This window comes from Myxocyprinus asiaticus, chromosome 13, assembly GCF_019703515.2.
Source record: "Myxocyprinus asiaticus isolate MX2 ecotype Aquarium Trade chromosome 13, UBuf_Myxa_2, whole genome shotgun sequence".
Lineage (NCBI taxonomy): Eukaryota > Metazoa > Chordata > Actinopteri > Cypriniformes > Catostomidae > Myxocyprinus > Myxocyprinus asiaticus.
In genome coordinates, this window is record NC_059356.1 from 4,469,171 (window position 1) to 4,485,867 (window position 16,697).

General features: G+C 39.6%; 1 protein-coding gene across 2 annotated transcripts in view; it reads left to right on the plus strand.

Annotated features, from left to right (window-relative positions):
- LOC127450352 (gastrula zinc finger protein XlCGF57.1-like) overlaps positions 1-6,235 on the plus strand; it is an 81,732-nt gene extending 75,497 nt beyond the window's left edge. For both annotated transcript variants that reach the window (XM_051714408.1, XM_051714407.1), the window contains exon 2: positions 572-6,235. In XM_051714408.1, coding sequence (XP_051570368.1) covers positions 572-1,854 — 1,283 coding nt within the window. In that variant the 3' untranslated portion in view covers positions 1,855-6,235. The remainder of the gene's footprint in view (positions 1-571) is intronic.
- Positions 6,236-16,697: the final 10,462 nt, after the last annotated feature.

The following is a 16,697-nucleotide window of genomic DNA, read 5'->3' on the forward strand; positions in this document are numbered from 1 at the left end:
ATTTTTGGGAGTAGCCCAAATACATATGATTATGATTAATTATAATAATAATATTTATTTAGGCCTATCCGAGGCATACTTTCTTGACCCATAAGTGGCGCTGTCATCAAACATGGCTTGTACCCTCAGATCATGAAGCGTTCCAAGTTTCGTTTCGATAGACCAAAGCGTTGCTGAAATACAGCCTCACTTCAAGTTTCATGTCGTCATCATTAAATTCACATTGGTGTAACTTCTGAACAGTAGCACAAATCAAAATTCTGTTTGGTCAGTTCTGTGCGGCAAATTTTCAGGCAAATTGGACAAAGTTTGTAGGATGAGAATCAGAAAAATGCTAAATATCACAATCCAACATTGTGGCAACTATAATGGTTGAAGTACATTAAAATACAAATACAATAGGTGCCACAGGTGCTTGGCACACAGTGCTTGGCCACTAATAATAATAAGAAAACTAACAAATACAATACACCTCCAGTGTTTGGCTCCTAATAAGAACCGATTTACCAGAGGGATGTTTAGGGTCACTTTTATTGCTTTTCATTGATATTAATTGATATTTTCTTTTTAGACTTGATGGAAATGAAAGAGGAAGATGAAGAGCCAATAGGAGTGAAAGAAGAAAGTCAAGAACAGAATGAAGTGAAGGAGGAACATCAGTATCAGAATCCTCATTGTTTCATAACTGGAGAAACATATTTTACTTGCTTACAGACTGAGAAGAATTCCTCACAAAACAAAACTCAACCAGAAAATTCCTTCACATGCCATCAGTGTGGAAAAAGCTTCATACAGAAACAAATTCTAAAGAAACACTTAAGAATTCACACTGGAGAGAAACCTTTCTCATGCCATCAGTGTGGAAAAAGTTACGCAAACAAATCTGGCCTTAAAAGACACATAAGATTTCACACTGGAGAGAGCCCTTTTTCATGCCATCAATGTGGAAAGAGTTACACACAGAAACAAAGTCTTCAGATACACATAAGAACTCACACTGGAGAGAAACCTTTCAAATGCCCTCAGTGTGGAAAAAGTTTCATACGGAAAGCAAGTCTTACCAAGCACATGAAAATTCACACTGCAGAGAAACCATTTATGTGCCCTCAGTGTGGAAAGAGTTTCGTACGGAAAGAAGGTCTTGACATGCACATGAAAATTCACACTGGAGAGAAGCCTTTCACATGCCTTCAGTGTGGAAAAAGTTACATAAGGAAAGGAGATCTTAACATGCACATGAAAATTCACTCTGGAGAGAAACCTTTCACATGCTCTCAGTGTGGAAAAAGTTTCATAAGGAAAGGAAATCTTAATATGCACATGAGAATTCACACTGGAGAGAGGCCTTTCACATGCCTTCAGTGTGGTAAAAGTTACATAGACAAATTAGGCCTTAAAAGACACATGATTTTTCATACTGGAGTAAAGCCTTTCTCATGCCTTCAGTGTGGTAAAAGTTTCACATCTAAAAGATTTCTTCAAGTGCACATAAGGATTCACACTGGAGAGAAGCCATTCATTTGCCATCAGTGTGGAAAGAGTTTCATTAATAAAGGAAACCTTAAGGACCACATAAGATGTCACACTGGAGTGAAGCCTTTCATATGCTTTCAGTGTGGGAAGAGTTTTTTGCGTAAAAGAAACGTTGATGTGCACATGAGAATTCACACTGGAGAGAAGCCTTACACATGCCTTCAATGTGGAAAGAGTTTCGCTCGTAAAGCAAACATTGACATGCACATGAGAATGCATACTGGAGAGAAGCCTTATACATGCCATCAATGTGGAAAGAGTTTCAGTCGGTCACAGACCCTAAAAAAACATGGGAAAGTTCATGCTGAAGAGAAACCATAACACCAGGCTTCATGTGGGAAAAGTAATAGAAAAAGGCATTGCCTAGTTGTTGTAGTGAACAAACTGAAAGTAATGGTATGAAATTCAGAAACTCAAAGATGTAATTACTCTTTTGGAAGAAATTCTATCTAAAAGAGTGATTTTGGTACATTGCATTACCTATAGTGATGAATCAGCTGTCATTCTATGTCAGGGGTTGGCAACCTGTGGCATGTGTGCCAGCATTGGCACGCGGAGGGGTAATCACTGGCACTCTAGCAACGGCGAGAGAGGAGTAGACTATTTTATTTATATAAATTCTGCACCTGCATTCCAATCTACATCTTGATGTAATCCTCATGATCACGCAGCGTGTTTTCATGAGCTGAATGGGAGGCTAAACAAAAAGTTAAAATGTGACGAGAATGCAGTATACCCAACAGACTTGTGCAGCGCGTGCAAGCCATTCACGCATCATGAGCCAGCAGCGCTTCACTTTTGAATATTTGCGCAAGTAAACGCGCACGCTTTCCTTCGGTCAGGCTGTGCGGATGACAGCCTACATTCCGTGTTTCATTTGTTTCTTTTTGCTTTCAGAACAACATGTGATGTAATAAGAAAAACACCACTATTAATCATTGAGATTTCCAACCCAGCACACCCTCTTTAAACCATGGTCGCACTCAAAATGACATTAAACGATTAAGAGAGAAAACAAACCCACATCATGGTGTTCAAAAATCTATTCAAAAGAGTCAAGAGTCTATTCAAAATATAAATTAAACCTGGAAATAAAGTTTTAGGATTTTGCAGGTGCGATTCACTGAAAAGGGCTAAATAGTTGATCAGCTTGTGATGCGTGAATGCGAGTTTAGTCACACTTTAATAGTTTAGCCTCCCATTCAGCTGAAGAGAAAACACTGTGTGATCATGAGGAAGGACTACATCAAGACGTAGATTGGAAAAACTTCATATAAATAAAATAGCCTACTCCTCTCTCGCTGTTGCTTGCGTGCTAGCGATAACAAAACAAAGACATACCATAAGAATTATTTAAGATTCCACACGATGTCATGGTCAGTAATCAAATAAGCAAATTTGTGACATTAACTGTATTAACTCATTTTGTACAAAAGGATAGGTTTTCTTTCATGAAAGCACTGTGAAAATTCACATGCAGGATCATTATCATAATCATCGGGTTTTGCACATATTTTTCACTCAAACTGTTATGCTGATAATATCATTTGTAATTAAAAATAAACTATTCAATTGGAAAAATGCAAAATAGAAACATTTTCACAAATGGACTCATACTTCGGAAAATTGCATACATTTGCATGTTTTGTTTTTTTTTGTTTTGTTTTTTTTTGGGTGGCACAGCCATTGACCAGGAAAAATAAATGACACTCCATGTCAAAAAGGTTGCCGAACCCTGTCCTATGTAAAGGGTTGTAGGAAGTAAAGCAGGGCAATACAGCAAAAACAGTTAAAATATAATGTATATATAAAGAGTCTTACACACCCCAGTTAAAATAGCAGGGTTTTTTGTTGTTGTTGTTGTATAAGATGAAACCAAGTTAAATCATGTTAGTTCTTGTTCCACCTTTTAGTGTGATAATGCAATCAACAAAATTCAACTTAAGAATAAAATTGAAAGTTTTTTAGGAGAATACATAAAAATAAAAACTTACAATAACCTGGTTTCATAAGTGTGCAAACCCCTTAACTAATATTTGAAGCACCTTTTGTTTATTATACAGCACACAGTAATTTTTTTCATATTTTGCCAGTTTTTTATTTAGTTACTAAACAATTTAAAGTGTACAAAAAAATTAAAAAGTACACTCACACACACATGCCCTGTAAGAATCCCCCAGTTCCCATCCTACCAAATCCCACCCCCACTGAACCATTATCTGATCTTAAGCCATAGATTAGTCTATTCATGATTGCCCTTCATGATTAAACACAACACAGCATATTATTTCAAGAAATGGAAGAAACAAGTAGATTGGAAATTTACACAGATGAGCCAAAACATCAAGTCAAGTGAGTTTTATTGTCATTCCTCTATAAAGCTTGTATACATTGGAACGAAATGTCGTTTCTCCAGGACCATGGTGCAACACAACAGTACGCAAGACTACATAAAGTGCAATACACAACAGTGTGAGATGAGTGCAGGATAATAAATACACAGAACAGAACAATAGATACACAGGACAATAAATACACAGAACATGAGCTGTAAACTGTTTTGTAGTGTAGCAGCAATAAGTATAGCAGCAATATTTGCAGCAACAATGAGTTCCATAATAAAAAGTGACTGATGCAGCTTTGTAAAGTGCATGTGTGCAATGTTTTTGAGTCATACTGGGTTAGGTGTTTGACTAGGCCTGGTGAGCATTGGGAGACAGCAGGGTGTTAAGTAATCTGACTGCCTCAGGTAAGAAACTGTTGCGGAGTCTGCTGGTGCTGGCACGGATGCTCCTGTACCTGCTGCCAGATGGCAGGAGGGTGAAGAGTCCATAAGAGGGGTGAGAGGGGCCATCCACAATACTGGTGGCTTTGCGGAAGCAGCGGTTGTTGTATGTGGTGTCGATAGTGGGTAGAGAGGCTCTATCTTTTCAGCTGTTCTCACAATTTGCTGTGGTGTCTTGCAGTCAGAGGCTGTGCAGTTCCTGTACCACACAGTGAAACAGCTGGTCAGGATGCTCTCTATACCTCTGTAGAAGGTGGTGATGATGGGAGGGGGGTATTTGGCTCTCTTCAGCCTCCGCAGGAAGTGGAGGCTCTGCTGGACCTTCTTGGCTTGGCAGGTGGTGTTGAAAGTCCAGGAGAGGTCCTCTGTCATGTACACACCAAGTCACTTGGAGCTTTTGACTCTCTCCACAGTTGTTCCATTGCTGTGCTGTCGTGAGTGGTTTGCTCGGGTCATCCTGAAGTCAACAATCATCTCTTTAGTCTTATCAACATTGAGAGTGAGATTATTGTCTCTACTCCATTCTGCGAGCTGGTTCACCTCCTCTCTGTATGCTGACTCATTGTTGCTGATGAGGCCCACAACTGTAGTGTCATCAGCAAACTTGAGGATGTGATTTGAACTGTACTTTGCTGCACAGTCATGAGTCAGCAGGGTAAACAGCAGTGGACTGAGCACACAGCCCTGGGGAGTGCCGTTGTTCAGTGTGGTGGTGCTGGAGGTGGTGTTGCCAATCCCGACGACATTGAAGACCTGCCTAATATGCTGTTGGTCCTCCGCGTGCCATCAAAACAGCACCGACTAGCCGAGTCATGGACTCTACAAGACCCCTGAAGGTGTTCTGTGGGTTCTGGTATGAAGACATTAGCAGCAGATCCTTCAAGTCCTGTAAGTTGCAAGGTGGAGCCGCCGTGGATTGGACTTGCTGGTCCAGCACATCCCACAGATGCTCATTCGGATTGAGATCTGGGGTATTTGGAGGCAAGGGTAACACCTTTAACTCTTCATCATGCTCCTCAAACCATTCCTGAACAATGTGTGCAGCGTGGCAGGGTGCATTATCATGCTGAAAGAGGCCACTGCCATCAGGGTATACCATTGCCATGAAAGGGTGTACCTGGTCTGCAACAACATTTAGGTTGGTGGCACATGTCAAACTGATGTCCACATGAATGGCCGGACCCAGGGTTTCCCATCAGAACATTGCCCAGAGGATCACACTCTCTTCATTAGCTTCTCGTCTTCCCATAGTGCATCCTGGTGCCATCACTTCTCTAGGTAAGCGTCGCACACATATATGGCTGTCCATGTGATGTAAAAGAAAATGGGACTCATCGGACAAGGCGACCTTATTCCACTGCTCCAAAGTCCAGTTCCGATGCTTGCAAACCCATTGTAGGCACTTTCAATGGTGGACAGGGGTCATCATGGGCACTCTAACTGGTCTGTGGCTACGCAGCCCAAAACGCACCAGGGTGCGCTACACTGTGTGTTATGACACATTCCACCCATAACCATCATTAAAATTTTCTGTAACTTGTGCCTCAGTAGACCATCTGTAGTTTCGGACCAGGCGGGATCTTTGTTGCCTTCGCGCATCGATGAACTTAGGGTGCCCTGTCGCTGGTTTTTGGTTTGTCACTCCTCAGACCACTGTCAGTAGATAACTCACTACTGCTGACTGGGAGCACCCCACAAGCCTTGCCATTTCAGAGATGCTCTGACTCAGTCGTCTGGCCATAACAATTTGGCCCTTGTCAAATTTCTCCTGCATTCAGCACATTGACTGCGAGAACTGATTGTTCGTTTACAATCTAATTAATCCAGACCTTGACGTGTCCTTGTTAGGAGATTATCAACATTATACGCTTCACCTGTGGGTGGTCATGATGTTTTGGCTCATCAGTTTACACATATACTGTATATATGTGCATATACACATGCACATTTATAAAGAAAAGGTAAATGCTAATAATAATATTAAATAATAAAAATAATTTTAAAATGTGTATGTTTACACCAAATACCTACAGTATACAGTGTAAAAAAAGGAGAAAGGGGTCCATTTTGTCTGTCTGACATGTTAGCCTTTCATTCTAAAGATATGGAGTGTAAATAAGCTATAAACAAAATGTGACGAAGGGTTGCAATGTTTTGAGAAATAAGTTAGCTCTGCCTTTAATATTGAACTTTATTTTTTAAAGTTTGAGAAAGAAAATTATTTCCTTTAACCAGAGAGATATGGAGGAGGGTTGGGGAGATTTCCATGACTGCAGTATTCTGCGTCACGCTAACAGAGACCCAAATGCAAAAATGTCTGCTTGTTTGTGGTTTAAAGTCTGCTGTTCAGTTGATACCCCCAAAATAGCGATCAAGGGGCAACATTTAAATTTAATTTCAAGGACATCAGAAAGGGTTTTGAAGAAAGATTTCCAGTAATTCTGTAGATTGGTGCAACGTGCAAACGTGTGACTAAGATTACTGGGTGCAAGTTTACATTTGTAATAAGTCAGGGACATTAGGATTAATTTCAGAGAGTTGAGCTTTTGATAAATATACTTTAAACTGTGTAAGGCCCAGTCAAGTGCATTTTAGGGTAAATCAGTCTTTTTTTAACTTAATTGCATGGGCATATATTTACTCTTCTGCAGATTGAGTTTATAACCTTAGAAACAGCCAAAAACTTACAATAAGGATAATAAACCTGATAAATACACAACTGGGTTGTGACATAAAAGAGCCTCGTGCCAGAGTAAAATAGTCAAACATGGTGCCATTTGTACAGAAAGAGGCTAGAGGAGAAGTGTACAACAGATGAATCCAAGATATCACTCTGTCCCCAAAACATTCTTTTTTTTCTTTTCTTTTTTTTCTCCCCTTTTCTCCCAATTTGGAATGCCCAATTCCCACTATTTAGTAGGTCCTCATGGAGCGTGGTTACTCACCTCAATCCGGGTGGTGAAAGACAAGTCTCAGTTGCTTCTGCTTCTGAGACAGTCAATCTGTGCATCTTATCACGTGGCTCATTGTGCATGACGCCGTGGAGAGTCCCAGCATGTGGAGGCTCATGCTGCTCTCCACGATCCACGCACAACTTACCATGTGCCCCACTGAGAGTGAGAATCACTAATCATGACCACGAGGAGGTTACCCCATGGGACTCTACCCTCCCTAGCAACCGGGCCAATTTGGTTGCTTAGGAGACCTGGCTGGAGTCACTCAGCACACCCTGGATTCAAACTCGTGACTCCAGGGGTGGTAGTCAGTGTCAATACTCCAAAAAAAAAAAAAACGTTCTTAAAACTGCAAAGAGATATTCCCATTCGATCTGAACAAATGCCATCTCCACATCTAACGAAATGAAAACCTCAAAAGATGTATTACAGTGATTGACTATATTGAAAAGGGAATTAATTTTAGAAAAAGAATATCTACCTTTAATAAAGCCAGATTGTTTGTCCGATATAATACATTATACAGCACCTAGATGAGATGCAAGCAGTTTTGCAAGGATCTTAATGTCGATATTGAGGATACTTATGGGCCTGTAAGGGTAACACAAGGTAGGATCTTTCCCATCCTTGAGTATCAATGATATAGATGCTTGCTTTAGCGAAAGTGGCGGCACACACCTTGTTCTAATGATTCTTCAAACACAGACAAGAGTAATGGGGCCAATTTAGCATGAATTGTATTTATTTTTTTTATTTTTTTTTTTGCAGAATATCAAATGGAACCCATCTGGGCCAGGGGTTTTATATGACTGTAGTGATTTAATTGAATTTACCATCTTCTTTAAGGTAATAGGGTTGGGGACAAGGTTATTTTCATAAACAAAAACAAAAATGTATTACATTTTTTTTTTTCGTAAACTGAAATAAAAGAAATACTTCAAAATAAATGAAAAACTAAACAAAACTAACAGCATTTATTAAAAAACTAACTGAAATAAAATAATTATCAAAAATAAATTATCGTTTTTGTAATCACTAATCAACGAGCTCTCATCACATGGCGGAAAAATCTGACCTGTGTGGGTGTTTGAGACATGTTCATCTTCAGAGCCATAAACTATTGGGTTGTTTAGGTGAATACTTGCAGATGGCGTTGTGGCATGTAATGCACGTGAGGTTAGCTCAGCTGATAACTGAAAGACTGATATATGAAGATGACTCGGACGTGAATTATGGCTGGTAGGAAAGTCTTTATCTAAAAAAAGTATGACATTTTTTTTTTTCACTAGCACAAGAACTCGAGTGCTCAGAAGTGACAGCAATGATCAGTCATGAAAATGATTATCGATAATGAAAATGCGTGACGTAACTTTCCACTAAGTTCGAACTCAAGTGACAGCTAGACAGATATGTCAAAGAGGGGCCTTATTTATAACTTTGAGCTTGATTACATTGTGATTTTCAGCACTGCCTTGATTGTCATCAGAGACAATCTCAGTCCGCTCATAGCAACCAAACTAATAATGTTGCAATACTAGTGTTTGTTCTACAGAGTTATGGTAAGAGAGTACAATTAACTGTGTTTGAACACCTGTCTCTGCAGATGTTTGCTAAACAAATTGTATTATCTGTCAGTGTCTGTGTCCTCTGTCATGTTTATTGTGGTGACGGGATCCTGACACTCGTGTTCGGTGTTTCCGTGTGAGCGCATGCTTTTGGGTGTTAATTCCTTGCCGTGCGCTCTTCTTTCTAATCTGTGTTTTCATGTTCGGAGCATGGTGTCTAGATCCTGACTCTTCGGTCTTGTTTGGTTTTGTTTCTGAGTCAGGATCAAAATAATCATGCTCCATGTCTCGTCTTTGTGAGCACATGGCTTTAAGTTCGGCTCTTTTGCCATGCGCTTTTGTGTTTTGTTTGAGCACATGATCAATGATGGTTTTGTTTGCCTTCTGTCAAGTTTTTTTGCCATGTGCCCTCCTGTCACTCGTCTAGACCCCACCCCCTTGTTTCCTTGTTATTAGTTCATTTGCTTCACCTGCCTTCCCTCGTTACCCTCCTCATTTTGTTCCCTATTTAATCTCCCTGTTCTCTCTGTCCTGTGCCAGTTTGTTGTGTGTGATTTTTATTTATTTATTTTTTTTCCTGTTAGGTATCTGTAGATTCCATTCGGTCTGTGTCCAATCCTGTTCCTCCAGCCCAGCCAGTCAGTTTATTTGTCTACCCTGAACTGTGAAGTTTTCCCCTATGGGTTTTTTTCTTTTTTTTTTTTTTTTTTTTTGTTTGTTTGTTTGTTTGTTTTTGTTTATTTTTATATAAATAAAGCCCTTTTTACTTTAACTCTGTGCTTGAGTCCTTTCCTCTCTCTCAGATTCCTGACGTTATCATATAATGTAGAAAATTTACTCATTATTGTTTATTATTTAATATAGTGAATGTTTATCATTGACTGTAAATCTCCCTGGGTGCTGACATGCTTGCATGATGTCAGACACCTACATCTTGGCGAATTCTGAGTTGAAGATTTCCGCATGAGTTGTATGTCCAACATAAAGTGGATCCCATTGCACTTTTCCCATTGAGAAGTTCAATTCAAAGTTGAATGGAAAGCAGCATAAGTCATCACAAAAACAAACTCCAACATAGTGTAGCATGACTTTCTCTTTCAGGGGAAGAGCGCACACACACCAGACGAGTTCTTCCTTTCAAACAGCTAGATGGAGCACAGCTAAATAGAACAGAATGCAAGGTCTTTAAAACAATTTTCAACTTAACACGGTGTATTAAAAATGCGATGGTTATATGGCGTCTCCAGTCAAGCCAACCATGGTTTGAAAATGTACTTTTCAGCCAGCCGTGATGAAAACAGTGGTGCATGCTTACTAGGATAATTCTGATAAGATAATTACAGTAAGATAAAAAAAAAAAATCATTAAGATAATTACTAAAATATTTACAGTAACCTGAAGGAAGATAGGAGAAATGCAATTCATGAGCATTCAATCGAGTTGGCCAGTGAGTCTTCATATAATTACATAATGTGATGCATTATATTTTGATTATGCCATCTTTTGTACTTATTGTAACAGATTAGGTTATAACAGCATATAATAATGAATAGGAGAGATATTGGAACAACGAGACACTATGCAGCAGCCAAAGACATATGACGGGCATATGTGTATATACTGTATATGTTCATCATCTCTAAAATAACTGAGTATCCACCATTCTTGTTTGAGGTAACTGTACTGAAAGAAAATTGTATATTTTTGTTAAATAATATAGCAACTCCTGTAGCCCTGGAATTAATACTGGAATGGAAAGTGTGGCCAGCCCATGAGGTTTTGAGTCTGTGCTGGTCATTAATGTGCAAATGAGTCTCAAAAGAGAAACGCCACAACTGTCTTAAGGCCTTGATATACTTCCTACGAAATAGAACAATGAATGGGTGTGACATCCTTTAGAACAAAATCTGGCCAAAAAGAAGGTGTTTTTGCATTCGTTTCGGTGGTTCATAACAGCTCGCTGGGGCGAACTTTTAGGAAAATTTCTTACTGGTTGAAAAGCACCTTCTTACTATCATTGGTCAACGTCATTGGTAGGCGTGACCTAGAGCTCCACCTACCTTGAGGCTGACAGCTCATTCAGTTTGTGTTGTTTAATCAGTCAAAAGGAACACATTAGCATATAGAGTTATTAGCGAGCTGGTGCAAATTTACCTACACCTGTATGATTGTTCATTTAGAGACATTATCCAAGACCATGTCATGCAATTTTTTTGTTTTGTTTAATTTATCTACTTAAGAAGTCAAATCTTCTTAAATACTCTCAAGTGCCCATTCACCCATGTGCTATCTGCAGCGAAAGCCATTCACACATCAGTCTGAAGATATGCCTCTTATCAACATTCTTTTGTCTTTATTCTGCGCATTAACACTTTTATATACTCATATTTGCAGTAGTATCAGTGTCATCATAAATCACAATAACAAGAGTTTAACCGGCGCATATTATGGCCGCGTATAGCATGTTAGCGCATTAGCGTCATGAATTCATAATGTAAACAAAACAAATTAAACATTTTCTTCTACATATATAGTATATTACTTTAAATCATCATCGAGTGGTTCAAACAACTTATTTACTGACCTCATGTGAATTCTACTCGAATGAGGCATAAATTCATTGATAAACTTTTTTAAGGTTTGAGCGTCCTCATATTTAAATGTACTACTAAACTCCTAAAATTTTCAGAAAAATACAGTATATAAATTTTAAACATACAATTTTTTCATTCTTTTTTTTTTTTTTTTTTTTTTACATCAGTCAACACAATCAATATTTTTGATTAACATATATTTTTTACTGAATTCTTGCAAAGTCTTCCTGGCAAGAGGTCACTAGCACTCAGCTAACACAGAGTGATCTTTTCCATCACTCTCTGTCATGTCAGTGTGAGGTCAAAGTTTGTGTGTCAGGTCAGTGTCTGTAAAACAGTCAAAATGTTGTTAAAATGGTCAAATATCTGCCTCCACTGAATTGGAGACAGGAGTAACTGCTTAAGTCCAAGAATCTAAGCCACTGACTTCTTTAAGCAGATCCAAGATGAGAAAAGATGGAAAAGGCGTGTTACAACATCTATGTTTTCTTCAGTAAAGGAGGAAGGGGAATAAGGTAAAGGAGGAATAGGGAAGCCACCTAATGGTCCAAGGATGGTATCCAATGGAGTGGCTGAAGGTTTCCTGCGCGTGTGCATTAAGTTTAAGTTATTTCATTCCAATTAAATAACTATATTATTCGTTTTATGATCCACGTTTATTTTATCTGACTCCAATTATAAAAGTTTCCAAGGATATATTAATGTCTTAATCTTAGTTATAATTAATACATTTAGTTTAACATTTGATCATCGTATTTAACTCTATTTTATATTGTACTCGTTCATTCGGATTCCTGTCGCTTAGAGAGTCTCGCGCTGGCTGTGTACGCGGATCTCACAGTCAACAATACGGCAGTATTGGTCATTAAAACAGTAATTGACTAAATACTGATTAGATGGCTGCTCACGCTTGCCCTTTTATCTAAAAGTATTTTGTTTAGTCCCCTTAGATCGTAAACACTTAATTAGAGTAACATTATTTCTACCCAGAGGTCATGACCACTAAATTTACAAAGATAGACCAACAATACCTAAGTTAAAATAACTTTATATAATCATGCCATAGTTTCCTATGTACACTTAGCTAGAAAATATTACAATAACCAGAGGTTTAGACTTCACCCTATTTAGGCTTGGTCGACAACTTCATGTTGTCATAAACGGAAATTCCATATCGAGCCTGTACACTCTAAGTACACTAGAAATAATGCCAATTTGTTAGTCGGAGCTCTAAAGTCTCAGTCGTTGTGCCCCATGCTCCACTCAGAACTGAGCTTTAGTCCGCTACTAACCTGGTCGTAGATTTGTGGAAACATCGACTTAATGTAATTTACTAAAGACAATAGTTTCAGAGTAAATCATAATAAACTCAAATGTAACAATTTATTTGCAAGGTAAAATAATACATTCATCAATTCCAATTAGACAATAATAAGTCAAATTTAGACATTTATCAAAACATAAGAAATAAGAATTGCATACCTAGTAAAAACGACACACAATTTTTTCTGTGTAGGTCATCTATAGGTCAAATACCACCAAGACATCAGTTTCAACACACGAGGGGCCCGGGTTTTGGACCATTGCTACTCTCCCTTCCGGGATGGCTACAAATCCCTCCCCCACCCACCATTTGGCAAATCGGACCACTCCTCCATTCTGCTTCTGCCCGCTTGCAGGCAGAAACTGAACAGGAAGCACCCACCCTCATAACGATCCAGTGTTGGTCGGACCAATCAGACTCTATGCTACAAGACTGTTTTGATCACGCAGACTGGGAGATGTTCCGGTCCGCCTCTGATGACAACATCGAGGTGTACGATGACAGCGTAACATGTTTCAACAGAAAGTGCATAGAGAATGTTGTTCCGACCAAAACAATACGGATCTACCTGAACCAGAAACCTTGGATAAATAGTGATGTTCGCACGGCACTCAATGCCCGGACCTCCGCTTTTAATTCCGGGAACACGGAGGAGCATAAACAAGCCAGTTATGCCCTCCGAAAAACAATCAGAGCAGCAGAACGCCAGTACAGGAACAAGATTGAAGGACAGTTTAACACCACCAACTATAGAAGCATGTGGCAGGGAATTAATATCATCACAGACTTTAAAGGGAATAAAAACTCTGCCGTGAACACCGCTGCCTCTCTCCCAGATGAGCTAAATACTTTTTATGCTCATTTCGAGGGAAATAACACCGCCCTCGCAGAGAGAGCTCTCGCGGCCGAAGCTACAGAGGTTAGTTCACTCTCCGTCTCTGTAGCGGATGTAACCCGATCCGATGGTTGAATGTCGTAAAGCCGCGGGTCCAGATGGCATTCCGGGCTGCATCATCAGAGCGTGCGCGAACCAACTGGCTGGTGTTTTTACGGACATTTTCAACCTTTCCCTCTGTTTGTCTGTAGTCCCCACATGCATTAAAACATCCACCATTGATTGTGCATGTACCAAAGCAATCCAAAATCACTTGCTTAAATGACTGGCGTCCTGTTGCTCTGACCCCCATCATCAGCAAATGCTTTGAGAGACTAATCAAAGGTGACATGTGCTCTGTGCTGCCTCCATCACTGGACCCATTGCAGTTTGCTTACTGCAACAACCACTCCACTGATGATGCCATTGCATCTACAATACACACCGCTCTCTCCCACCTGGAAAAAAGGAACACTTATGTGAGAATGCTGTTTGTAGACTACAGCTCAGCATTCAACACCATAGTGACCTCCAAGCTTGATGAGAATCTCCGGGCTCTGGGCTTAAACAGCTCGCTGTGTAGCTGGATCCTAGACTTCCTGTCAAGCAGATGCCAGGTGGTTAGAAGGGGCAGTAACCTCTCCTCAACACTGACCCTCAACACTGGAGCCCCGCAGGGCTGTGTTCTTAGCCCACTCCTGTATTCCCTGTACACACATGACTGTGTGGCAACACATAGCTCCAATGCCATCATTAAGTTTGCTGATGATACAACGGTGGTAGGTCTGATCACTGACAATGATGAAACAGCCTACAGAGAGGAGGTGCACACTCTGACACGCTGGTGTCAGGAGCACAACCTCTCCCTCAACGTCAGTAAGACAAAGGAGCTTGTGGTGGACTTCACGAGAAGAGAAAGAGAACACAGCCCCATCACCATCAATGGAGCACCAGTGGAGAGAGTCAGCAGCTTCAAGTTCCTGGGTGTCCACATCACCAAGGAACTCACTTGGTCCGTCCACACTGAGGCCGTTGTGAAGATGGCTCATCAGCGCCTCTTCTTCCTGAGACACCTGAGGAAGTCTGGAATGAACCGCCACATCCTCACACGGTCCTGACTGGCTGCATCTCCGCCTGGTATGGCAATAGCACTGTCCACAACTGCAAAGCCCTGTAAAGGGTGGTGCGAACTGCCAGACACATCATCGGAGGTGAGCTTCCAGGACATATACACAAGGCGGTGTGTGAAAAAAGCTTGGAGGATCATCAAAGACTCCAGCCACCCGAGCCATGTGCTGCTCTCACTGCTACCATCAGGTAGGTGGTATCGCAACATCTGGACCCGCACCAGCCGACTTCATGACAGCGTCTTCCCCCGTGTAATCAAACTTTTGAACTCTTGATCTCTCACGATCAATATACATCAGCACTGCACTTTATTAATCTTATTATCTCACATTGGACTGTCATAAATTATATTCTCTTAACAACACACTGGCAACCGACTATCAACCGACAGCCTGAATGTCAATACAGTAAAATACAACCTACCGTACATTTTATATATACTTATATATATATATATTTTTTATTGTATAATGTGTATTCTATATTGTGTGTATTGTATAATGTACATTGTATGTTATTATTAGTATATTGTGTTGTGTGTAATTATGTGTATATTAGATTTTAAATTGTGCTGTGTACATTTGATGTTATTGTAGATTGGTATATGTCTCATCACTGTCACGACTGCTATGTTGCTCGTAACTGCACCCAAGATTTTCACACACTATTGCACTTGTGTATATGGTTGTGTGACAATAAAAGTGATTTGATTTGATTGGATTTAAATTAGATGTATACCTGGCTGAACAGATGAATCATTGGCCTAAACTGAGAGAGCGCGTCTGAGTCCTAAACAGTGTTAGAAAGACTATTCCATAGTTTAGGATCCAAATAGGAAAAGGATCTACCTCCTTTTGTGGATTTTTATATTCTAGGTATTATTAACAGGCCAGAATTTTGCGATCGTACTGAACATGATGGAATATAGCATAATAGAAGGTCACTTAATTACTGTGGAGCTAGACCATTCAAAGCTTTGTATGTAGTTAACAGAATTTAAACAGGTAACCAATGTAGCGACGATAAAATTGGGCTGATATGATCAGATTTTTTGGTTCTAGTCAGCACTCTAGCTGCTGTGTTTTGAACAAATTGAAGTTTATTTATTGAACATGCAGGACATCCTCCCAATAATACATTACAATAATCTAGTCTTGGTCATAAACACATGAATTTGTTTTTCAGCATCAGAAACAGAGAGCATGTGTCGTAACTTAGTAATGTTTCTGAGGTGGAAGAATGCTGTTCTACAAACATTGGAAATTTAATTTTTAAAGGACAGATTGCTATCAAAAATAACACCCAAGTTCTTCACTGTAGAAGACAGTACATCCATCACGAGCCAAATTATGTTTTAGCTGCTTATTTTTCGAGTTTTTTGCCCAATAATAAGTACCTCTGTTTTGTAGGCATTGATTCGAATGAAATTTCTAGACATCCAATCTTTGATGTCATTGATACACTCTGCTAACTTGGAGAATTGTGAAATTTCGTTGGGTTTCGAAGAAATATAAATTTGGGTATCGTCGGCATAACAGTGAAAACTAATTCCGTGATTCCTGATAATGTCTTCCAGGGGAAGCATAGTTTTAGAGGCCCTAAAACTGATCCCTGTGGCACTCCATACTTAACTTTAGTTTGATCTGACAATTCTTCGTTTACACATACAAAGTGGTAGCGGTCTGATTAATAGGACCTAAACCATGCTAATGCCTGTCCACAAATGCCAAAATAATCCTTAAACCTATCCAAGAGAATGTCATGATCTATGGTGTTGAAGGCAGCACTAAGATCTAAAAGCACTAGAAATGCAGCTGCGATCAGATGATAAGAGCAAGTCATTTGTAACTCTGATAATGACAGTCACTGTACTATGATGGGGCCTAAATCTTGACTGAAATTCTTAATTTTCAGTCCAGTACATGGCTTGGCATTTATTT